General features: G+C 49.6%; 1 protein-coding gene across 2 annotated transcripts in view; it reads right to left on the bottom strand.

The window, feature by feature from the left end:
• SLC24A3 (solute carrier family 24 member 3) overlaps positions 1 to 24,895 on the bottom strand; it is a 117,797-nt gene that overhangs the window by 44,803 nt on the left and 48,099 nt on the right. For both annotated transcript variants that reach the window (XM_032104415.1, XM_032104416.1), the window contains exons 3-6: positions 15,368 to 15,444; positions 7,742 to 7,816; positions 4,510 to 4,594; positions 2,582 to 2,685 (exon numbers count right to left, since the gene is read on the bottom strand). In XM_032104415.1, coding sequence (XP_031960306.1) covers positions 2,582 to 2,685; positions 4,510 to 4,594; positions 7,742 to 7,807 — 255 coding nt within the window. In that variant the 5' untranslated portion in view covers positions 7,808 to 7,816; positions 15,368 to 15,444. The remainder of the gene's footprint in view (positions 1 to 2,581; positions 2,686 to 4,509; positions 4,595 to 7,741; positions 7,817 to 15,367; positions 15,445 to 24,895) is intronic.

The raw sequence follows: 24,895 nt of genomic DNA, 5'->3' as shown, positions 1-24,895 counted from the left end.
TAGAGCCTGGTAAATAAGGCAGAAGGGCACAGAGCGAACAATAAGAGAAAACAAAATCCTGAGTAGCTGCTCATTAAGTGAGCAAAGTTCATTCTGTGTGCAGAGGGAGGCAGGGAGCCTGTGGAGAACCCGGCAAGGGACCCCGCAATTAAAGCCTGGATAACAATGCACACGCACCGGGGGGGCAAATTAAGGGTGCGCAGGGAGCCCTAACACTGCTATTTTCTAACTTTTCAGCGTTTGACTTTCAACCCTCACAATGCTCTTTTAATGCCTTTTTTAGGTGTGCAGTGTTGTACAGAGGCGTGGGCACGCTTCCCTTCTCCTATTCCAGCAGTGGGACGCTTATTCTGATTTATTCTGAAAAGTGTGCACGTACAGCCAGTGAAAGGCTTGAAAGAATCAACAATTAGGGCTGGTGCTCAAGCAAATGCATACCAGCTTTTTGGGGCTGCACATCTGTTTCTTTTTCTAAACAAGGTGCATGTAACCAAACCCAGTATTTTCTTAAGCCAAAGAACAATACATCCAACACAGGCACATGCAAACCACAACCTGATTTAAAAATAAAACATATCCTGGAGAGAACTGGTCCATATTTTACAATTCAACTGCTTACCAGTCAAAAAAAAAAAAAAAAAAAAAAAAAAAAAAAAAAAAAAAAAAAAAAAACCACAAAACCAAAAAACAACCAAAAAACCAAACCAAAAGAAGGCTTTCTAAAAGAGTGCTGCTGGAAATGCAGCAAAAGGCCCCTGCAGGTCTGAGCTCTGGGATTCCCAGCCCACAGGCAATACATCTGAAAATCTGAGGGCTCCAGCTGCTCACTCCACAGGTCTGAGCCCAAAAAAACCCATCCTGGAGCACAGCAAGCAGCTTTGACCAACAACCAGCCCCCAGGCTCACCTGGCAACTAAATACTGAGATGCAGGTCCCCAGCAGGACAGAAATCTCACCAACAACCAAATTTACCACCTATGTGAGTGCCTCTGTAGAGACATTGTTGGTAATAGAACCAATTACTATTCATACTAACACAAAACAAATGATGAATCACACCACTAAAAGGGAATGACTTTCTGGTGAAAGGTTGGGAGTGGGAAACAATGAAAAGCACAAACTGATCCAGAGTTTTATCTAAAACATTGGAATTATTGACACTGAGATTTCTTACTTGCTCACTAAAATCACAATTCCACATGGTGATGCCAGCCATTCCAGTGCTCACTCACCCTCTGAGGGTTAAACTGCAGCAAACAGAGGTTATGTGACTTGACAAAACCACACACAAATCACCAGCAGAGTCAAGGAAAACAAAGATGGGGCAAAGCAGTCAAAATCTCAACTCTTGGCTTGAAAGAGACACGCAGACTGTGCTTAGGATGACTTGAACTTCTGAAAGCTACCACGGCTGGAAGGCTGAAGGCGTTTACAAGAGCATTTTGGTTGTGTTGCATCCTTCTGAAACAAGGATCTCCCACCTGTAAAAGGCCTCTCGAGAAGACTGACCTTCTCTGTCAAGCCCCGAACTCTAGCAGGCCTTTTCCACCAAAAGCTGTGGTTTGTGGCCATTTTTTTAGCAGGTTTGAGGCATGCAATCAAATACTGTGGAGAGCAAAAATCAGAGCTGGCTCCTCTGCCACCATGCTAGACACATGCTAATCACCTTCATTTGCATGAAAAAAGCAGCCTGAGAAGGGAGTCCTGTTGATGACAGGAGAACACCTCTGGGGAACACAGCCTCATGCCCTTGGGAAGGCTTCGGTCATTAAAAATTTACCTCAATTAACTGGGTTTTCATAGTACAGAGCTGCAGCAGAACCACTGACACATCGAGCATCTGCAGCTGCCAGCTGCATGTTCCGTGCAAATGAGGACACGTGGTTGGTTAAAAGGCGCTGCTGTGACCTTATCCCAAGGCCCCCTCACACTGAAAATGTTCCCTGTCAGCCTGTAGAAGTTCACGGCTAATGAAAACAGAACTGGATCACAAGGAAAGCCCCCTCTCTCTGCATGCTTTCCCAGACTGACCCAGGTCTCTTCTCCTCAGTTCTTCTTCCACTGCCCTGTGTTGGGAACATGACCCCGCTTCTCCTCTTTACAAGTAAGTCTGCACGGTAACACGTCAAAGAACGTTTATGAGATTGTAAAAATACCTGGCACGTTGGCAAGTGCGAAGGTAAATGCAGATTCAGGTGTTTAATTATACAGTCAATCATGTCTGCAATTCAGACAGCAGCTCAGATCTTACAACCTAATTACTTTAATTTCAGATGAATAGCTTGTGTTGTCGTAAGCGGTTTGACGCGCTGGAGAACAGTCACAAACTACACTGGGAGCAAACAACCAGCGTTTTATTCCTCTGCCCACCCACACACCTTGGGCACCTCAAAACGCCCGAGCTGACGTTTGCTGCTCTGCTTTTCATTTCAAAAAAGCGGGAGGAACAGCGCCGGGCCCTATTAAAAACAACGAAACCAGAGAAATTTGTGGCAAGGTTGTGAACCTGGCATCTGATTTTGCAGTACAACCAAGGCACAGGGCAAAGCAAGAACTGTAAGGACTCATTAAAAGCTCTCACCTGTCCTGCAAAAAGCCCACACACGCCAATAATACAGAGGATGTTGAATACAGCCGAGCCCACGATGGTTCCAACGCCTACATCTCCTTTTGTGATAAAAACACCTGAAAAATACGTTCAAGAGAAGCCGTGTAAATGGCAAAGAGCAGATTGTATTTTCGCATAAAATTGCAGACCTCACACCCCACTAATGAATCTAAAGGCAGGTACCAGTTCTGCCACTTTTTCTCACATTTCATGGTGCAAACTGCAGAGACTTGCTTTCTGAGGGGACCTGGATGGGTTGTATGATGGGAACCAAGTACCTCAGACCCATCTAAGTTACTAACTTCCTGGTCTTGTGACCTGACATTACAGCAGTACACACCACAGAACACTGCAAGCTCGTGAGAGCAGCTGGCTGGACATAAACCTGCAGGAAACTGTCTCCCATAAGACATTCCTTGGCCAGTGCTCTACTCCTTCCCATATCCCCACCCCAAGAGGTTTCAGGAGGGATGAAGCTTCAGCAGAAGCCAGAGACGGTTCAGAGCTGTCTGGCCATCACAGCTACTCACAAGCTGAGTGATGCCTCTCAGGATGAGTTATGGGGCTAAGTTACAAGCTTTTTTCAGAGCTCTTCTGTCAAATTTGGTTAAAATTGGCCAATGAGGATAATGGTGAGGGAGATGAACCGACAGACACACGCATCACGGTGCTGCACAAAACCCTTTCCTTAGTAAGCCAGCCTAAAAATAACACTCCGTCTACCTGCTAGCTGGTGTCAGTCTGTTCAAATTCACCACTTGCTTTTAAGGTTCCAACAGTATTTACCTGCAGTTTACATATTTTTTCCAACTTCATCTTTTCCTCAGAAACACAGAAGCACTCACCAAGTGACCCAGGTTACACCACAGCAGGAAAATGATCTGATGACCAGCTGGGCTTCTCTAAGTCGCCTGAAGGAACCTGGTTTTATTATCATCCTGCACTACCCTTAAATGAAAGACAACCCCAACTTGGTCCAGTTTAAGTTCCCAAATGTTACGGCTCTGCTTGTGTAATCAGACCTCTCCGCAGAGCACACAGCTTTGCACAAATTAACTCGTGCTCTGCATCTGGCAGCCGTGACTGAGAGACAAGTGTCTAGAGAGAGCATCTGAGCTGAGAACTAATTCTGCTTGGTGATGGAGAGCCCTCTGTGCCCTCCCAGCTGCTGCCCTGATGATCCCCTGCCAACAGAGATGTGGGTGAGTCAAACTGCAGGAACACTTCACCCTTGTGCTTAGCTACAGCATCACTCTGTAATGCTGCCTGCAGCCCCCCCTCCCCTCACAGCTGTGGGAGCACCATGAGAGTTTCCTGGGTTTTGCACACTTAGGGATGCTGAATCCCTTCATTGCGCTTCCCATAAGCAGAGAGTCACTTTGGAAGTGTGATGCTCTGACCAACTTGTTGCTGTGACAAAGCACTTCAAATCCTCCTCTCCTCCCCACTCTGGCTTTTCCAGGGAAAAGTGGTGTTGGAAGACTAACCAGAGGGGAGGAGATGGCAGAGAACCTGCTGCTGAGGACATGAACAGTGTGTCAGGGTACCAGCCCAGGAGGCTGGAGGAAATTCTTTCCCAGTGTGCCCTGGAGCTGGCGTGGCAGATGGGGTAGGAAAGCAGACAGGAGAGGATAAGGCTGTAGGTGCAGCCTGGCTAATGGGCAGCTACAGTGAGGTGCCCACTGGTCCTGGCTCGGCAGGGTCACATCCAAGCCCTGCTGTGAGATAATGGCGCTCTCAGAGTCACTTCACCTGGTGAGGACTCCCCACAGTCCGTCCCATGTGTGCCCAGGAAGGATTATAAGAAACCTTGTAGGCACGCAGCAATCCCATTTCAGCTCTGAAAACAGCCAGGGAAACGTGCAGGTTTTGGGAAGCAGCAGCAGCAGCAGGCTCCTTACCTATGACAGATGTGAACAGCTCGGGAGCGGAGCTTCCTGCTGCCATGAAAGTCGCCCCAGCCACATCTTCGCTAAGATGCAAGCGCTGCAGAGAAGCACAGAGTCACTGATTACCACACTGAGCAGCTGAAGGAATCCCACTCCCAACGTTAAACTGCCCGCTGAGAGCGGATACCTGTAAAGTTTAGCGTAAACAAAGGTCAAGTGTAGCGGAAAAGCCACCACAGGCACTGGCTACTGAAGTCAGCACAGCCTGGCAGAGAGGGCAGGTTATGCCAGTGACACCTCTAGAGAGGAGGGGAAGGTCGGCACTCCACACAACAGGAAGGCAGCTTCACCACTCACGGGTCTGTCTGCTCCACGACCCCAGCAACACACACACCCCTTCTCTCTTGCCCTTTGGCCCATAAACGGCAGGGCTGGGGCTCAGGCTTGGTGCACCCCCAGCCACCTCCCCTGGTACTACTTGCGCCTTGGACATTTACCCTCTCCTCACCCCCCTTTCTCCTGGGCTACATCACTTAACCTCCTGTACCTGTCCCTCAGCAGTACCCAGGGACTGTCTAAAATACGGGGGCTTCTGGAAGGGAAAGCACCCACTGTTCTATGCAAACTTCATCAGCACATGCTGCTTCCAAAGATTTCCTTGGTTAATTACACCCTCTATGTTGTCTGCACTCCCACTGCTCCATCTGCACCGGCTGCTGCTCAGCAGATGCCACAAGGCACCCTCCCCTGTTGAAGTGGAGCAACAACCGGCTCCTGCCACACGGCCACCACTCCTCAGCTGTTACTACACCAAGGCAGCAGCTGCCACTGTGGGAGCACAGGAGAGGCAGCCAGGAGCATGGGGAAGGCAGCCCAGGGTGGTTGGAAGTGTCCCTGGCAGCGCTGGCTTTTGAGGCAGCCCCCCCAGCCTGTCAGGACACAGGAAACCTCCCTCTGTCCCCGTTCCCCTGCAACACTTCAGGGCTCCTCTGCTGCTTCATCCTTGCCAAAGCACCTTTGCACAGAGACAAGAGTGCAGAAGTCCTCACAGCAGCCTTTTCTGAAGATTCCACGACAGATATTCCCGGCCCCTAAGGGAGGGTAACTCTATCCACTGACCACACCTTTCTGGGAGAGAGTCAAGCAGGAGCAATAGAACAGTTCAGGTCTGATCCGTTTCTATGACCCATTTTGATAATCTCCAATGACACAGCGCCTTTTTCCTGGACAGTAACTTCCCAATACAAGTACTCCAGATCTGGTGTTCAATCGCTGAGCTTTCTCTTTTACACACGGCTGAATGAAAATTGTTACTGTCATCTTACCGGTGGTGCTGGATAACAGGATGGTTCAGAACCACTAGGGCACATGAGGAATTGTTGTGAGAAGACAACAAATAACCAAAAAAAGCAAAGATCTGGGCAAGCAAAAACTGCCTTCTAGGGCCCAGGGGCTTGCAAATACTGCAGCAAATCACACAAGGGAGGGTGTCTGCTTTTTAGGCATCAGATGTATGTACAAACTCAAGCACATCCGAGAATTTGTGGGAAGAACAAATGGCACCGTAAGGCTGGCACTTGTTTAACCAACTTCTGGCGCAGGTAGAGACACACAAATCCTGCACGTGCAGAAGAGTTAATGACCGTGAAAGAGGGACCTCTGCAGCCTGCGAGTCCCCTGCTTGTGACTATGAAGTTTACCACCAGTGAAATTAGGAACTGTTAACACTATGCCCAGTGCTTCCTATTGTCATTTGTAAACACAGTCAAGGATAACGTTTCCACTGAGCAGTGCAGGAAACAGAGGTTCAGGGAAGCGATGGAGCTTGTCCACGGCCACTCAGAGCCCCTGGCGGAACGGTAACAGGAGCCAGTGCTCCACAGACCCAGGTCAGGCCTCTGGGCCATGAGTGAGGCTCAATCAAAACACACTCATGGGCGGTATTTAACCATCAGTGCTCAGTCAAGAGAAACAACAATCTCCCTCCATCTCCTGTCTCCCTGCCTCCCTCTGGGTGGCTGGCTTGCCCTTGGGCGTATTAACAGCATCCCAAAACACAAGCCTGTCCTGGACACTGCTCACTCAGCTCAGGTTTTGTTCATCTACAGGCACTCACCTGAGCCAGCTTCTAGAGCCACATTTCCCAGTGAGGTTCACTTGCCTGGGAGAGGGGAGATTAAAGAGCTCAGCATGTCTACGTCCCCGGCATCTCCTATCCCCACATCCGCACCAATGTTCCCTCTCCTGAACCTCGCGGCGGGGGGTTCTCCAGATTCAGCCCCAGAGGGTGCAGCAACTTTGCAGGCCAGAAGTTCCTGCCTCGTATTGTTACCCTTCAGTTACCACCATACTTAAGCACCAAAACAGTGGAATCTCCTGGGGACTTTTTTCCTTGATGATGCAAAGAAGGCCCACAGAGCAGGGTGCTGAACTACAAACGTCAGGTTAGTTTAGAGATGGCTTCCATCAGAGCTATCAGCACAAATGACCTGTCCTGCCAACTTCCACACCTCTCCCAGGGCCAGCACAGCCCACGCCCTGACGGGTGACACTCATCCCCAGGCACAGGGGCAGGCGTCTCCTACAACTGACACAGACCTCTCACCGCCAAGACCAAACCATACTTTCCACACACAAAAATTTCACTGCCTGGAACTGACAGCAGATATGGCTCACAGTAACTCTGGGCACGCGCTCTGTGTTCGCTCTGTAGCTGCCTGAGCTGATTTAGGCTGCAATGTACTCCTTGTCTTCTAAAATTTAGGCATCCCAACCTTCCCAGAGAAACAGAGTCCCTTGCAAATGCTGGAAGCATTCGCAAGCTTCTTTACAGCCGACCTAGCTGTCCCTGCTGCTTTACAACTTACGCCCACACAACAGAAGGTATGACAGACATGACTTGGAGGGCAAGGTACAAGATCCGCGATCTCTACTGGGGTAAATCACCAGATTTCCATTCGTGTCAGCTAAGGCTAGGGCCTGGTGTTTCTGAAGAAACATCTGCAAAGGCATACAAACGAGAGGCAACAGCAACCACCACAGTGTGAACACTCAGAGCACCTGGAGAGCCTGTCCTTTGAGGGAGGACAGGGGGCTGAGTCAACGCACACACATTGTGTTGAGCAACGAGACAAGCAGCACGAGCAACACTGCAGGACAACAGTAAATGCACCATCACCACACCCTGAGGCTCCCCAGAACTGCTGTGGAAGCAGCACACGAGGAAGGAACATCTAACACTTACTTCGCAGATCTTTTCCAGCGAAGGGACGAAGAAGTCATCGCAGACAATTGCCAGCGCGTAGAACATGTACACGGCCTGCAGTGGAGAAGAGAAAAGGCTGAGTCTGGAGACCATCACACAGAACTGAACAGCAGCATCCCAACACAACTCAGGGTTGATTTGGCATAGACTCGTCAAGAAAATAAAACGCTCTCGTTGAGATGAATTCATAGAGCTGTCTGGGATTTAACTGAAAGACCAGGAAGTAATTATCCAAAAGTTCTTACAAACTATCAAAAGCTGCCAACATTTTATCTTCACTGTAAAGACTGGGGTTTTTCTGGGTTTTTTGGGTTTTTTTTTTAAATTCTCTGGACATTGCTAATCCACATTGAAGTATTTTTGCCTTCTTTTTTTTCTCCCCGTTGTGCAGTGCAAGGTGTTTTAATAATTGTCTTCTGTGAAAATCTAAACCCTGGAGGGGTAATTTGTGAAATCCAGTGTTCTGACAAAGGGGAAAGGAGCTTGTTTTCTTCCACTGAAGCGCCCCACCATGTCACCTGGGTCCCAGTGGTACATCCTGCTGAACTTCACATAGGAACAAATGAAACCAAGGGGGAACACAAGATTCGAAAGGACACCGAGCCAACCAGCTCTTTAATTTCACGCAAGAACCATTTAACCCATGTTTCTGTACTGTTAAACAGAATGTGCTGGGGGCCTGATCTCTGCCCCGAGAGGCAAAGGGCACAGTGTGGCTCACATCCACGCAGCAAAGCCCTGGAGCGTAACCTGGCCCACAGTGCCCCCAGGGAAGGAAGGATCTCACTCCCCACCTCAACACACAGACCGCCACCGGACAGGAAAACACCCATTGGCATAGGGGAAGACCAGGGGAAAAGCATGCCAGGTACCGGCAGAGCACAGCCCCGAGGCCGCACAGGCTGCTCCTGCACCCGCTCACACAAACAGGCCTGCAGGAAAGGAACGGAGCCGGGAATGCGGAGAGGCAGAGGAGCAAGGGCAGGACACGCTGCGGGGAGCAGAGCGGCCCTGCAGAGCCCAGCAAAGCTCTAAAGCCAAGGGGTAGCAGGGAAGGGGGAGAGAAGCAGGACTGCACTCTCTGGGGACCCACCAGCCGGGCAGCGCCGGGCTCTGTGGTGCTCCCAGCACTGCATCCCGCGGCAGCCGGGAACGACCTGCCCACACGTGCTGCCAGAGCTCTGCCCTCCATCCTGGCTCTCACTCCCTCCCTTTGGCAGGTTCCTGCTGCAGCACACACGGCCACAGAGGTGCCCAAATTCTGGGCGTGCAGAGAGAGAGGTTGGTCTCGGCACCCGCCTGGGACACGGCGTGCTGCAGCAGCCATGCGCAAACCGGCCCTGTCCAAGCAGAGCGGCCTTGCTAGAAGGTTCAGAGACAGCTCCGCCTTTTTGGGGACACCTGCCAAGTACCAGCACAGAGTTACTTCTACAAGCAGTGCAGCTCCGGTAAGTAACCACAGCTGAGAGAAGTGGCCAATATTTGTAGAAAAACAGTGTCTTAATCCTAGGGAATCCCAGTTACAAGCACGTCACCAACAGATCCTCTGGCTTTGATTGTGGTTGAAGTCCTGCAGAGGCTCAGGTGATGCAGAGGAGACCGGAGTATTTATTTTCTGGAGAGAAAGCAGCAATAAAAATGGCCTCCAGGTTTTTGTTCTTGTTTTGATTTTCCAGAAACAGGTCTAAATCCCCCAACCACATCAAAACCACCGATTCTAACTTGCCAGAATTACAACTTTGCTGCAAAAAGCCAGTAATTACTGTGCATCTCAGCCACGAAAGCCTTTTGAGCTCAAAAATAATTCAAGTGTATTTTTTTTCAGGATTAGAGATGGGAATTTCCTCACAACCAATGAACTTGACACAATCTTGAGGAACAGGTGCTAGAATGCCACTTGGACAGCTTCTCTGCTCCTTTGTCCCTCCTCATAAACACAGTAAGTGTAACTCAGGCTTTTTGAAAATCTTACGCTGCAAAACAGCCCCGAGGACCACAAGAGTAAGCAAAATTCCAGATCTCCAACTCTGTTGGGCGCAGCAAAGAACTTGATCCTGCAAAGGGAGCACTAGCTGCTGACAACAATACCAACTGTATGAACAGAGATAAAGGAAGCAAGTGGCTGGCAGGCATTGTGCATCAAAGGAACAAGGATCAGAAGCGGTCCCGGAGAGCTATGTGGCCAAATTCCACTGAAATACAAGGGACAGTGGCTGCCTAACTTCAGCCTGGATTTTTGATCTGCTAATCATATTAATCTGCAGTGGGTCGTGCCCTCGCTGTCCTGCCCAAACACACAGTAATGCCTCTCAAGAACGCTAATCTGTCCATCAGCATCATCCCTGCAAAGTGAGCGTGTCCTCTCCGTTTGACACGATCCACACCCACGGAGCACAGGGCTGCTGGCATTTCTTCCTGCACCTCCTGGAGGCAGGCACGGAAAGGGGGGCTGAGGGGAGACAGCCACCACAGCAACACGTGTCCCAGAGCCCAACCAGCTCACCCCAGCTGCCCCCACCCGCGGCACACGTGCACTGCACCATCTGTGGGTGCCCTCAGACCAAGCCGAGCCCCGCAGTGCTCACCAGAGGCACCAGGGGCACGACGCCCACCAGTTTCTCAGTTTAGAAAATTCCTTCTCTGAATTTTTATATGCACATTCAAATGATCCCAGGAGAGGGTTTGTACTGCTTCCAGCACATGCAGGACTGCCAAAGCATCTCCACCTCCCAGCACCCATGGGCAGGTATTGAAGTGGAATCTCACGGTGTCCTGGTTTTTAGATGGCGCAACAACAACCTTCAAAGATAACAAGGGAATTTGCTCTTGTCCACTCATGCCTTCTCATTAGTAGGATCAGGTACAAGACGAAAGGCAACAAGGGCACTGAAATGAGTAAGGAAGGGAAAAACAAATGGGAAGGAACTGCCCGCCCCTGCCAGGCTCCTGCTCATCCCCCCGGAGCAGTGGGGACTGGCACCCCGCTGCAGGAGCTGGAAGCACAGAGCCAAACCTCCTGCACTCCTCAGGATGATTGCTAACAACAGGCTGAGAGCACCGACCAGGCTGAGCCCACGCTGACCTGTACGCTCCAGCATTTACTGTAACGACCTTGTTGCAAAGCTGGTTTTGGCTGTGAGTCTTCCCTAATTTTATTCAAGTGGCTGGAGTGCAATGAAGTGTAAAGCGTCAGAATCTAAGGAGTATCTGGCTAAACCCCAGCCTTGTTCACACACTAAGCCACTGGAAGCTACCCACAGTCAGCGAACACATGGAGGCAGTAACTGTTACTTCCTTGGAAGTTCTTTGGGGTTTTTTTGATGGGGTTTTTCTTGTTTGTTTGCTTTTTAAACAGGCAAAACAAAGCAATATTTAGAGTTTGGGCCAGCAGGAACACAACCAAAACATTTAATTTAATGTCAAGCCAGACTCGGAAAGAGACCGGTGACCAGTGGGGGCTATTTTATGCAAGAGGGAGGAAGGCAGCAGCATCAGGGAGGCCAGTCTGCACGGCACATCCCGTGAGGAGAAGGCCAACAGCACACGGCTGAGACACTCAGCAGCCGATGAGGAGGTATCGTCTCCCACCGAAGTCATCCTGAGACTCCACCACGGAGCCCCACGGATTTTTCCGTCAGCACACACCCACCCTGTCCTCGCAGGCACCGTGGGAGCAGCAGCAGCTCCGGGAAGGAGCAGGGCAGCACGGACTGAAGCCTGCTCCACCTGAAGCTGCCACTGGGAATAAAGGAAGTGGTTGGGGGACACAGAGCACAGCCTGTGCAATGGCAGCAGAGCACAACGTGGAGGACACAACACACAAAACGAGTCTCAGCCCCAGCATCACTCCAAGTGATGATGTGGGAGTCTTTAGCCAGGCAACACACTTAAAAGACACTCAGTCCTCCTCCCCCGAAGGGCATTAAAAAATTAGGAAAATGCAATGGCCCTGCATAAAAGGATTATAAATGCCAGATTAAGTACTACATTAGGACCGATTTTAAAATGATGATTCTAACAAACAAACATGCATCAAAGGTGATTAAGTATCTTACTCAAAATACCTGCTCCACTGCACAGGACAGAAATTGCCATTTTTCATCTTTGTCCAGCAGTCCTTTGAGCTTCCCGTGGCAGTCTTCATACTCGAACTTAGACTCGCTTTACTGAGCTAAAGAAGCTTTTCACAAGAGAGCATAACGCTGCAGGAGCAACCATCCCCACAGCCCTGCCTTCTTCCCGGGGGCTGGGAAAGGCCGAGGTGACTGTCCCTGCTGCTGCCCCACAGACCCCCTGCCCTGGGGGGAGAGTAGGACCAGCAAGGGGCCACCCCTGAAACCACGTTAACCAAGCATGGGGCTTTCCTCAACTCTGCCTGCATTACAAACCCACCTGAAACTCCATTGTTGCAGGGAAATTAAACAACCCCAAGCAAAGCAGGAAGCCACAGAGCCCGGGTTTGCACTGGCCAGCAGCCTGCGTACCACCATGTGCCCGGCAGTGCTCACACAGTATCAGCACGGATGGCCAGGGCACCGGAGAAATCGCCCCGCGAGGAGACAGCTCTGTGCTGCAGAAATGAGATGTGTCTGGGCATTGACCCGATGCAGAAATAGACAGAGACAGGATCTGTCCAGGGCGACCTACATTTCCCGAGCGCTTCACAGGAGGGAGGCAGGTGCCTGTCAGAGCCCCCGTTCCCATGGCTACAGGAAGCAGTGGCCAGCCAGGAGCAGGAGGGATGGCGGAGCACAGACACTGCTCCTCCACCCTGCTCAGCGTGGAGGGCCCAGCTCTGCCCAGGGACAGGCTCAACTCTGACCATGCACAGGCTCCTCGTGCTGGCAACCCAACATATCCCAGTACCACACTCCAGATTTGCTGGAGAAAGCTGGGAAAAGGGGAAGCAACGCTGTGCCGTCAGAAATGCCGGGATATTGCAGAGGCCCAAACCCCCCATTCTCAGCTGTCAGCCAAAACCTTGGGAATTTCTCAGCAAAGCCATTTCCCTCCCGTCTCGAGGGGGTAACGGGTGCCAACGTCCCTGAGCACGGCAGGGCTGAAGGTCCACGCGGGAACATCAGCTGGAACAAACTGGAAACCAGGAAAAGGCTAAGAGAACAACTACACAGCCTTCCAGTACCCACAGGGACTGCAAGAGAGCTGCAGAGGGACTTTGACAAGGGCCTGGAATGACAGGACAAGGGGGAATGGCCTCACGCTGACAGAGGGCAAGGGTAGATTGGGTATTAGGAAGAAATTCTTCCCTGTGAGAGTGCTGAGGCCCTGGCACAGGCTGCTGAGAGAACCTGTGGCTGCCCCTGGATCCCTGAAAGCATCCAAGGCCAGGTTGGACAGGGCTTGGAGCAACCTGGGACAGTGGAAGGCGTCCCTGCCCATGGCAGGGGAGTTGGAACTGGGTAACGTTTAAGGTTCCTTCCAATCCAGCCCAGTCTATGATTCTACAAACGGCAATGTTAAGATTGCAAAAAGAAGCCCTCAGGTGCTGGAGAGCTCCCAGGCTGCAGGAACGGCACCAGACTTAAAATGCAGACCCTGGACCCTCCAAATTGAACATCCCAAACCGGTGACTTAGTGGGCGGTTACTGTCTGTAGCAGCTCAGCCTCTTCTCAGAGGGGACACGGAGATAATGAACGGCAGTGAAGCAGTCAGCTGATGAGCTCTGAAAAAGTATCCAGGAGAAATTAAACACTGTGACTCCAACCTGTAATAGGCCCTCAGTGGCCCACTTTTTCTTCAAACCAAAGTATTTTCAGTTCAGGCCTAAAACTGTTGCTGAACTGCCCATTTTTTCCTAGATTTTTCAAGTGTCTAGGGATTAACTTTCATCTCTGTGAAGCATCAGATCGTGTTCAGTAATTCACACAGCCCCACTGTGAAGATTTGCTGGGGTCTCTTTTCCCTCTTATTAAACAATGGGGAGAAGATGCCCTGGGAAGCCTCCTGCACTCCCCCAAGGTCCCAGTGATAGCTTTTGTCCCGTTTCTTCTGGTAAACCAGCTTTGCCTTGATGTCTTTCAGAAATAAACATGAAAGTATGGGCAAAGGGGCAGGGGAGAAAGAACAACTTTTTTACTGAAATGAACAGAAACTGTTTAAGGGGAGGTCACTAACATGAGAAGCACGATGATGACCTCTAATCATCACTGCATTGTTCTCCCTACGATTACAGAGCCCCTTTTACAGCCCAGTTTCCTCAAACCCATGAGGAAAACCTCGGTGGAGACAATGAAACTGCGTCTGTATCCTTTTTTCCCCAAAAAGTGCATTTCTACTTATGCTCTGATTTCATCACACGTTTGGCAACTATTTCCAGGAGGTACAAAACAGAACTGGAGGCTCATCACCCCCGTACGAAGACCACCCCTTCCAACCCAGACTAGAGGCAGGGTGCTAAATGCTGACAGTTGTCTGTTTTCTCTGAGTATCACTTTCTTCTTTGGCAAGAGATTGTCCCCACCTACCCCAGTGCTCAAGGGGCTGAATCTGGCCAGGTCCTGCACCTCAGGGACCACGAGACGAAGAGTGGCCAGTAAATCTTCCTAAGTCCACAAAACTGCTACAGAGAATGATGGGGCACTGACGGATTGAGGGAGCTGCCTTGTTAGAAGAGAAGAAGCTGAGTACATTTCTGCTGGGACAGTGGTTGCTTTTCCACTTCTCATTAAAAACAGATTTTTCCTTTTATTCTGAAGTGGACAGTTCAGTCCTCCAGACTCCGTTTTGATACACATTAAAGGCGCATTCAATGCATTCAGAACCGAATTCACGCACGAATTTTAAGGAGCATTCTTGCAGGTGATAAAAAATCCAGCTCGGGCCCAGTGCTCAGTTTCCAAAACATCTCAAAGCTCAATGTTCCCATGGAAACTTGGGATTCTTGAACTTGCCAGGCACAGTCAATAGCAACGTTATTCAACAAATTTTTGCAGCCATTTAGCCAAAATAAAATCCTAACACAGAGGGCTCACATTAAAATACACAATACAATCTAATTTATACTCAGAAAGAAATCATGAATCACTTCTCACAGCTAATGGTGACTGCTCATTTAAGCTGACTAAAAATTATTAAAAGCTTTTAAACACTCGTTAGAAGTGGGCATTTTCTTGGCTGCTTAAGAATGCCTCTAATGTAATGTGTAGAGCTGATAAAGCAAACTTTCCAATCCATGTAACCCCATGGATATTTCTATGTCAATAATATTATCCCATACATTGCTGAGTGTTCCAGAGTTACTGCTTGCAGAAATCTTGCATCTTTTAGCTCTCTGACATTTAGTTTTCATTCTAAAGATGCCAAACCGTTCCATTTTCAGAGACAACTTCCTCCTTCCTACGGCCTGCCATGTTAACGGTGTCTACAGAAGAAATGAAAGCAGGAGACAAGTTTAAACCATCCTCCCATTATTGACTCCCTTTTATCAGAAGATCCCAAGAACAAAAACTATCACACTCCTGACCTCACAGTCCACACAGGAGATGAAAATGCACCGAAGAGAAAATAACTTCAATCAGAACTCTGGAGCACACCAGGCCCTGTCCACGCCAGCAGGAGAAGAAAGGCAAAGTCACAACACTTACACAGAGGACGTGCAGGACCACAGCTCCATGTCTCCTGTCCTCGTTCGTGAAGATGTCATTGGGGAATTCATGGAGAGCTGCAAAAAGGGGGGAGGGGGAAAGAAAGCTCAGATGTTTAATCAGCTACTCACACCCGCCCCACGTGCTGCTCCGTAACACAGCGAGAGGCTGCCCAACCCAGCCCTGCCGCCGCCTGTCAGAGGCTGTGCCTCACCTCCCTGTGGCTCAGCTTACCTTGTCCTCGGGCACCACCTTTCCCCAAACATTTACTGCTCCATCTGCTTCTGTGGCCAGCACCACCCCGTGACCCACAGGTGCCCAAGGGGGGATGGACACCCGCCTAGAGCCCAGCACGGCTCCTTCCTCCAGGGAAGCAGCCAGAGCTGTCCAGAGCAGGTGCAGTACCTCCTGGAGGGGCTGGCAGCTCTCTTCCCACTGCCCAGCAATCCACAGAACCATTGAGAGGAGCGCACCATGCGCTTCACAGCCTTTGCTGCAAACGCTCTGTCGCAAGTCACTGAAAGACAAACTCCCTCCGTTTGCTCAAATGCTTTATTACTGCTCTGGATGTTAATTGGATTATAAAGTTCTTAAGGACAGCCTGCCAACTAGGCTGCAGGAATGGCGTTGGGTTAGAAACCAAAAAGCCAGTGTGAAGATGATGCTCTAGCATTCAAGTGCTTCTCAGTAATTTCAGATTTTGGAACAACAGCTTTCTGCAAATGGTCAGTTCTTCACATTCAGCCATCAGCTGGGGAAAAAATCAAACCGTGTTCTTCCTGCCTTTCACAACTTTAGCGTTAATAAAGCTCCGGCAATAGGAACTTAATTAGCAATTGCACAGATGATTAAATGGAAAAACAATCCGGCTCACTCTCCTGGTTTTGCTGCCTCTGAAGCAGTAACTGAGCAAAAGGCAGACGCATTTTAATTTTGTTCCTCATGCAAGGAACAGCGACAGCTCTATCCAAGCACTGCACCTCAGGAGGAAAACACTCTCTTTTACATACACCCTTTTGCCCAAAGGCTCGGGTTATTGCTGTTAATTGTATTCCTATGGATTGGTAAGTTCTATAACGAGTCCTAACAAACTAGCTACTGGAGCAGTACAGACGGCATCCTTAAAATATCCACAACGGAGGAGTGCTGCAATACCCTTCTCCTTTATTAGAACCAGCCATTGCCCGTGACATCTTATCACCAGTCGGGACTCGCCTGCCAGGAGGCTGTAACTACTTCCAGGAGCTGTGACTACTTCCTTCCAAGGCAGAATTAGTCCTGCCAGGCTGCCTTTCTCTCCCACCCCAGCACATGTGCTGTGCTAGAGCTGACAAAAGTTGCCAGAAACACCCTTAGGTGTGTGCAGCCTAAGGAAGTAGTCGGGGAGATACCAGCACAAGGGCAGGAGTGAGGAAAACCCCAACAAGCAACACAAAACACTATGGGAGCTGGGAGACAATACAGGTAAATCAGGCGGAAAGGATTCATCTTTCCTCATCAAAACATCATTACGTGAAGACCCGATGTCTCCATCACAACTTTAGGAACGTTCCTGACCATTCCCCGTCCCACAAGCAAAGGCAGACACGGGGAGGTCTGCCCGCAGCAATATGAGAGATGGTTTGCTAACACACGTGTGTGCTTCCCCCCCTCCTGCAGCCGCCTCCGAGACTTTACATTCAGTTCCGACAGACGATAAAAATCCAATCCCTTTATCAAGGGTCTCTGGGAAGTTCAAGGAGCCCGAAGTGCACCTAAGGTAAAGGCATACAGGGAAAACACACTACAAAAACAGCATAAGCTGTCTCTAGTGTCAGTGGCTGGCAATCCTGGCTCTCCTTCCTGCGCGCAGCAGAAATGCCCAGTGCTCCCTCGGGTTCAGGTTTCCACCCCACACTGGCAGGAAATGCTCCTCCTTTTCGGAGAAAATCCAAGATGTCCATCACCACATCCTCCACGACATCACCCAAACACGAATGCTTTTGGTGGGTTACACTTGGAAGCATGCAATTATAAAATAATGTATGCAAATTTGAAATCTGCTGCATTTTTATTAGCTGCATCAGGTGCAGATGAGTACAGATAAGAGGAGAGCTTTGCAAAACACAGGAGCTCCTTTCTAAGAAGGAATAAAGGGTGCTGCTGGAACACCACTCCAACAACAGCTGCCCTATTTAGCGGGTTATAAAGGCTCAGACAGTTTGTTATTTCGCTTAAAAGAGTCCCCAGCCTTTGTTCAGAAAATAGGTGCAGATTTTGCCAGGTTTGTTTTGATTGCACATAAAAAACCCCAACCACCCTGCCAATGAACCTAAACTCAAAGAATGAAAGACTTCTGCCCAATAATCCACTCTGGTCCTGCAGACTTGGCAGGTATCAGCGTGGAGCAGCGGAAGGGCGGGATCTTCACAGAGCTCAGCAACCTCCCCAGTCACCTCCTGTGTGGGCATTAGACACAATTCCGGGAGCAGCCCAGCACCCAGTGCATTCCCAGTGCATTCCCAGCACATTCCCAGGGGATTCCAGCCCTTGGACATAGACAATTCAGTCCCAGTTTTCAGTTCCTGAGGGGCACATTCCCAGAAAGCTGAGGGCAGGAGTCTGCCCCTCAAAACAACACTCCTTCCCAGGGGTGCAGTTCTACCTTGCACCAGCAACTTGCAGAACTACGAAAAAATATTAGGATTATTAGCATTCAGAACTAACTGGAATTATGTGGCTGTTAGCAAGGTATGGATCGGCCTTGGAAAGGGAGTTAAATATTACAGGAACAGATGAGCATTAGGTGTGAGAGGCTGTGCTCTTTTGCACTTGACTCCAGGTGTTCTGACAGGCAGTGGCTGCTGTGCAGGACAGGGAGCCCGCACCTTCTGGAGACACCATCACAAAGGTATCGCCAGATTCAGATGAAAAGTTTGGATCTACACCCACCAAGGGAAGATTACTTTAGTCCTAATGCAATGAGCTGGAATGAATTCTTGTCCTTTTATTCTCAATCAGTGTGCAATTCTTCAAAGCTGGAACCCTGTTCAGCCCCGGCCACAGATGACTTACAGGATGCTCTGCATCACACTGCACTCAGAGGGTTTGCTGGCACAACACAAACCTGTCTCTGCCTAGGCCAGGCGTGCAGGGAAAGTGCTGCTGTACCGCTCCTCAGGGAGCGGAACTTTTCACAACCCTCTTCCCAGCTACTCCTTTCCCTCTCACATTTAATGTTCCCACCTCTCCAAAGGGATTGCTTTTCAGAAAACCCAGCACTGTACTGGATCAGTAGTTCTAAAAGCTGAGACAGACACTTATTTTTTAAGAAGTCTTTGTATCGCTAGCCAGTGTATCTACTCTGGGGACAAGAAAACCCTTGGGAAATCTCCCACTGCTTTAACAGGCAGAAGATGTTCAGCCTGGCCAATGAATTACCAACACAGAAAACTCCCAAATTTACAGCCTTGGTTCATTGTCTCATGCTGTCCCCACGATTCTCGTCCTGCGAGTTCTGCTGTTGTCACCTGTGAGGGACAGATGTTAGTGGAGCAGACCTTGTGATGTGAACCCAGACAATTTTTTGCATCCATGCATCCTTTTCACACAGAGAAACAAAAACAGACTTTAAAGCAATTGGTTACCTTTCCACCTGCACACTCAGAATCATTATATTAAACTCAAGCTTGAGATTGCTGCTGGGTTCAGGGTACACAACAACATTGCATTCAGCACCTGCCTGCAGAGTGTTTCACCCAATTCCCTGACCTCCAGCAGCACCCCTGGACAGTACCATCTCTGCATCCCTGCAGTCTGCCCCTCACAGGGAGCGGGGACCTGCCAGGGTGAACCTGCGGGCACAGGAGGTGAGGGGGCTCAGGAACTGCTGGATCTGTGCAGCCTCACGGCTCCCGCTGCCTGGAGACCAGCTCGGGCACACACAGCCCACCAAACCCTGTTCCCACGGGGAACGAAGTTAAATCACACGGCGCAGGCAAGGGACTGTGAACATCTTTAGCCGCCTTTAAAATCAATGAGATGAGCTAAATTCTCTTTGAAGGGAGGGTGAGTACATTTTATATATATATATATATATATATATATATATATATAAATGTTTTACTGTCTGCCAAGTGAAAATGGTGTTTGCATTGCAGTGGCATGACCTAAAATGCAAAGAGAGCCAAACAGTGATAATGCATCAATAATAAAAGATTTTTCTAATGTTTCACTCGTGTCTCCACTAAACTGCTGCAAACCAGCAGCTGAAGCAGCGTGGGGTACAGCCCCCCACAGTAAATTGTTTTATCTGGGTGCAAACATGCACACACAGCCACAACGCTCGTGGTTCTGTGGGCATCCCTAACAGCTGAGCTGCTTCTCATTCCATGCACATCTGACTGCCACTTCTCCAGAATTTCAGATGTCCACAACTGCACAGAAATCGCAAAATGCATTTCCTTCGAAAGAGGCACACCAAGTGACCAGCCCTGCACACCCCATATTGTGTGGTCCCCCTTTTCTTTAGACTCTCCTGGCTACGTGCTGTGTGGCTCAAGTCCTGCTCCATCATGGGGCTATTCCTCTATGCCAGCTGTACACATGCTTTCCTGACGCCTTCCTCCGCTGCAGGAAGTAAAGTCTTGAAGGAACAAACCCCCAAACACAAGCAGAGCCTTTGTGAAGCCAAGAAGGTTCTGCCTTCAGCTGGCTTCAGTGCAAATGAGTTGCTTGCAAGGTCATGGGCGCATCAAGATCCAAGGGCAACAAGCAAATATATCTCAACATAAATGGGGGAGAAATCAGAAATAATAAATAATATGCAACAGCATACGGTTCAGAGAGAGTTTAAGCCAAGTAACAGCAGCAAGTGACCTTTAAAGAGAAGGTTATACTTTCCTTTGTTCAGTACAAGAACTAATTTCTGTCACAGCACGAATCTGGCAATTGTTTCCCAGGATCTTTGAGTGTTTATATTCCTGTGTTTCACTTGACCATGCTATAGTTAAGCTGCTAAAATATATATATATATATATATATATACACACACACACACTATATATATATATATATATATATATATATATATATACACACACACACACACATGGATACTTAAACTGACAGAGGACAAGGGTAGATTGGATACCAGGAAGGAATTGTTCCCTGTGAAGGTGCTGAGGCCCTGGCACAGGCTGCCCAGAGAAGCTGTGGCTGCCCCTGGATCCCTGCAAGCGTCCAAGAGCGTCCAAGTCCAGGTTAAATGGAGCTTGGAGCAGCCTGGGACAGTGGAAGGTGTCCCTGCCCATGGCAGGGGGTGGCACTGGGTGGGCTTTAAGGTCCCTTCCAACCCAAACCCTCCTGGGATTCTGCAGCAGGTTTTGCTCTGCTCTGTGCCCCTGTCCCCCATCCTGAGCAGCAATTCCTCCCTGTGAAAGGAGGCGCAGGGAGGTACCAGCAGAACTGCCAGTGTTACAAGTTTTACAGACCTAAGCACAGTCGGTGTTGGATCAAGATGTTTCCCTTGACAAATGCAACGCTTCTGCAAAGTGATCCATTATCAGCCACACGCTCTGGTCAGAAATAGCTGGCACAAGGAAGGCTCTCAGTGAAACCACAGCAAGAAAAGAACAAATCCCTGGCTGGCTCCTGTCCTCACATGAACTGCCAGAAATTCCTAATAACTTACTGGCTTAATTACAGCTATTCTGGAGTTCCCGGACTTCTTTTCATTTGGAACAGAATACAGTCCCTCTTTCATTAGCTTTATTTTGGGGAACAAATATTTATATTGTGTTCATATCCATGGGCAGACTAACCAAAAAAGGCAACTTTACAAGAAGCACTTTTACAAAGCCACCGGGGAAGGAAGAGATGCTGCTGTCACCTCTCTTCTTTTCTTGGGGGGGAAAAGGAAGGGACGTTTTAATCTCTCAGCATCCCAAGTACTGGATGCAGGGGTGCCATGAGTTCAAATTCCCCTGTCTGTGCCATGAGTTCAAATTCCCCTGTCTGCTTCAGTCTTAGCCCCATTACAGGGGTGGCTGGGAACCTGGCAAAAAAAACCCCAACCTCCTGCAAAGAATCAAACTTTTGGATTTTGCCACAAACATGTTAAAAGTTGTGGCTTAAACATGTGGTCCAGGAACAGAGGCAGCTCCAACGTGGGCCGGCCAAAGCCAGCCCTGCCCAGCAAGCAGCAGGGCAACGCCGTTGTGAGCACCTGGAATGTGGCACGGGGACAGCACCTTGGGCCAGAGGAGGGTGTGAGGGGGGACAGAGGTCCTAGAGTCATCACAGAACCCTTTAGGCTGGAAAAGCTCTCGAAGGCCACGGAGTCCAGCCCCCAACTCAGCACTGCCCTGCTGCCAAAGTGAGTTCTGCTCCAGGCCACCCCGGCCCTCTGAGCCCGGAGGCTGCCACGGGCTCTGCCTCTCACATGCCATCAGGGCAGGGATTTACTGCCTGCAAATGAATTTCAACATTTAAACTGTCCCGGCTCATCTGCGGAGCAGCTCTAATATGCTTTAAGCTCCCTCGAACGTATAAATGCTTAAAGCTATTACAATCTCTTTGTTATTTTACATTAGGCACCCCATTAACTATTTTCTTACTTCGACATAATCAGTGTTTACCATTATTTGGAGATTAATCCCGGACAATGAGGACACACGGCCTGTCCCCTCTAGAGGCCAAGAGCTGGTTGGCAAGGCAGGGCGGCCCTGCCATGACAGGGAGCCCCTGTCCTGACACCCTGGGGAGCACAGGACAGGACCCCAAAGCATATCAGGATTTTCCATTTAAGCTTACACTCCCGGCACACAGAGGGATCTGGTCCCTTCCCCTCTCAGCCACAACAGAAGCCAAGACATCCTCTCCCATTTCCATCCAAACACAAGGTGCTTGAAGTGCTCAGGCGCTTATATCTTATGTAAATATATTTAGCGAATCAGAGCGAGCTCCATACTTCAGACGTCCATCATTTTGCTCTTTGCATATAAAACTGGCAGGAAAATTTCCATTCCAAGATTGCAATGTTAAAATGCTACACCTAACTAAAGCATCCATAAAAGGGAAATTAGAGCAATCCTTTACTTTGATGGAGCAATGAAAGTACACTAAAAGGGAATTCTTGGGAGTGTAAATATTAGCATGGGAGGGATTTTCAGGTGACAAAGCAGCATGGCTCTCAGGATGACAGCCAGCCTTTTCCAAGCCATCCCCACATCTCTGGCTTCAGCCACAAGCCCAGCTCTTCTGGAAGAGAGTTGCAGTCAGCTCTCTGCCTGGCTGAAACCCACAGCACAGGGCACTTACTTGTGCCCTCTGAATGTCTTCACACCTTCTCGAGTCCCTTTTTCAGTTTATTGGGATTTCTGAACACCACTCTGCTCCTCCAAGTGTACCTCGGGCGCTCAGCTCACACCACCCACACGCCCAACAGGTCCCCAGAGTTACCAGCATTATTTAATCCAATTTCTCAGCTACTGCACTGTGAAGTTCATCACGTCCAGGCTCAGCTGGGAGGTTTCTCAGCCTACCAATTACCCTGCCACCAGCAATTCCCTTACTCCAGGCTGAGATTTCACCAATTTTCTCAGTGTTACACGCATTCATCACGCACTTGGCAATGACTGTCTCAGAGAAGACTGAGACACATGCTGTCCCAAGAAACGGGATGAATCACATTGTTTCTAAAAAGAGTCGGGGCAACTGCACACCTTCTGCTGAGAAGAGCCAGCTGGGAACTGGGGATGGCTGTGGAAAGAAGAGGGTGCAGCAAGCAAGGTCCTCCACGGATGGGAACCACCACAGCCCTGTCTAAACCAACAGCTTTCCAGCAATTAGCACTGACTAAGGATCTCTAATTTACTTCAATCTGCTACAAAGTGACTCCAGCAGCAAGGCTGTCACAACACCCTTTGGAACCAGTGCTTAGGGCTGAGGTCAATGAAACTGGGGGTTCTGGCTCCCCACCACAGCCCTGACAAAGTGCACGCCTTCTGTTCCCCACATCTCGGCTTCCGAATTGCACGGGAAGCTCGAGAGATTTTTGTCTCCTTTGTAATTATCTATGTAGTGCCACACTCTTCCTTCTTGCTCTCATTTTGTCCAGAAGAGTGTCCCTGATGGAGGAGCTCAGTGCTGCTCAGGGGACCGAGCCAGAGAGTGAGGACCATCAGGGTCCAGATCCTTGGAAAACCCACGCACAGGCTTTGCTCTGAGCTCCCAGTAGCCCAGGCAGGACAGAGGGCCAAGGCCTGCCGTCCTGCGTCACGCGGCAGAGCTGGGTCCTGCCCTTTCCTCTGGGGTCCCACTGACAGACTTCAGTTTGGCTTTCCTGTTTTCCTCCTAGCTGGTTTCCAGACAACAGAAGAAGAGACAGCTCGGTTTATTCTGTGACTGTGGGGAAAAGTGAACACGCAGCACATGCAGATGAAGCAAAGTACACGGCAGGTCCCTCCGCAGTTATGCATCTTTCTTTATGGTGACAGGCAGGCTTAGAGCCCAATCTCCAGCATAAAAATCACATCAATCAATGTCAACACACTATTCATACATCAGAAAGACAACACTGGCTTTAAATAGGTACCAGTGGTTGCAGAAGACAAGGCACTTCCAGAACTCCATCTCCGAAGAGCCTTTCATCTCACTCAGAAACTGAAAGCCCCTAAATATAGGACTACTGTTAAAAATTCATGAGCTTCAGCAGCTATTTATCAAAGTCATGGAAATAGGATATTTTCATGATGGTGAATGGCTTGACATTCATTACTAATAAGCAAATGTGCCCTTTATTACCATTTTAGAATAGAACATCGCTACCGATACCCACGGAACACTGCATTATCACCGGGCGTTAGCATTAGCTTTGCTACAATACACACATCACTCCTGCCATCTGGATGCCTCATGCTTATTAGTTCCCAAATGACGATGTGGATGAGGCCAGCTTTGCGGAGCCTGACCGCACAAGGCTGCCGGGAAGGTCTGTCCCAAAGGCGGCACGGTGCTGTGGGGGTCCTCGCCACGAGCCGTGGACCCACCTGCACCCCCACTGGGTCTGGACCACACTCGGAGCGATCCCTCCCTCCAGGCCCCCGGATGCTCCCAGCAGAGCCCACTGGAGAGTCCCAGCTCCTTGGTGGCAGCGGCCACTGGACACAGGCAGCACCCCCTGCTCACTGCAGGGCTGCAGATCAGCAGTGGTGACACTGGTGTGGCTACAGCCCAGGTGACAATGCAGGTGACAATGCTGACAGGGACACCATCAATGGCAGCTCCTTTCACACCCCACTCGCACCTCCTAACACAGTCCCTTGGCCTTAAAGGATCAATCAGAATGCAGCCTGACTTCCATGCAGAAGTGAAAGAATAGTTCCTCTCTGTGATGGCTTAAGGTTTTTTTGTGCCTTTTATATACACAAAACATTTATACGGTCTCTGTGCTGACAAGGAAAACATTCATTGCTGTCTGCTGGGAGAAAGGAGAAGCAGAGAGGAAGGAGGAACCCCCTCAACTCCCTCACATGACAAGAGAAAGCT

The sequence above is a fragment of the Corvus moneduloides genome, chromosome 3 (assembly GCF_009650955.1).
Source record: "Corvus moneduloides isolate bCorMon1 chromosome 3, bCorMon1.pri, whole genome shotgun sequence".
Taxonomy (NCBI): domain Eukaryota; kingdom Metazoa; phylum Chordata; class Aves; order Passeriformes; family Corvidae; genus Corvus; species Corvus moneduloides.
This window is presented reverse-complemented; position numbering and strand designations above follow the sequence as displayed.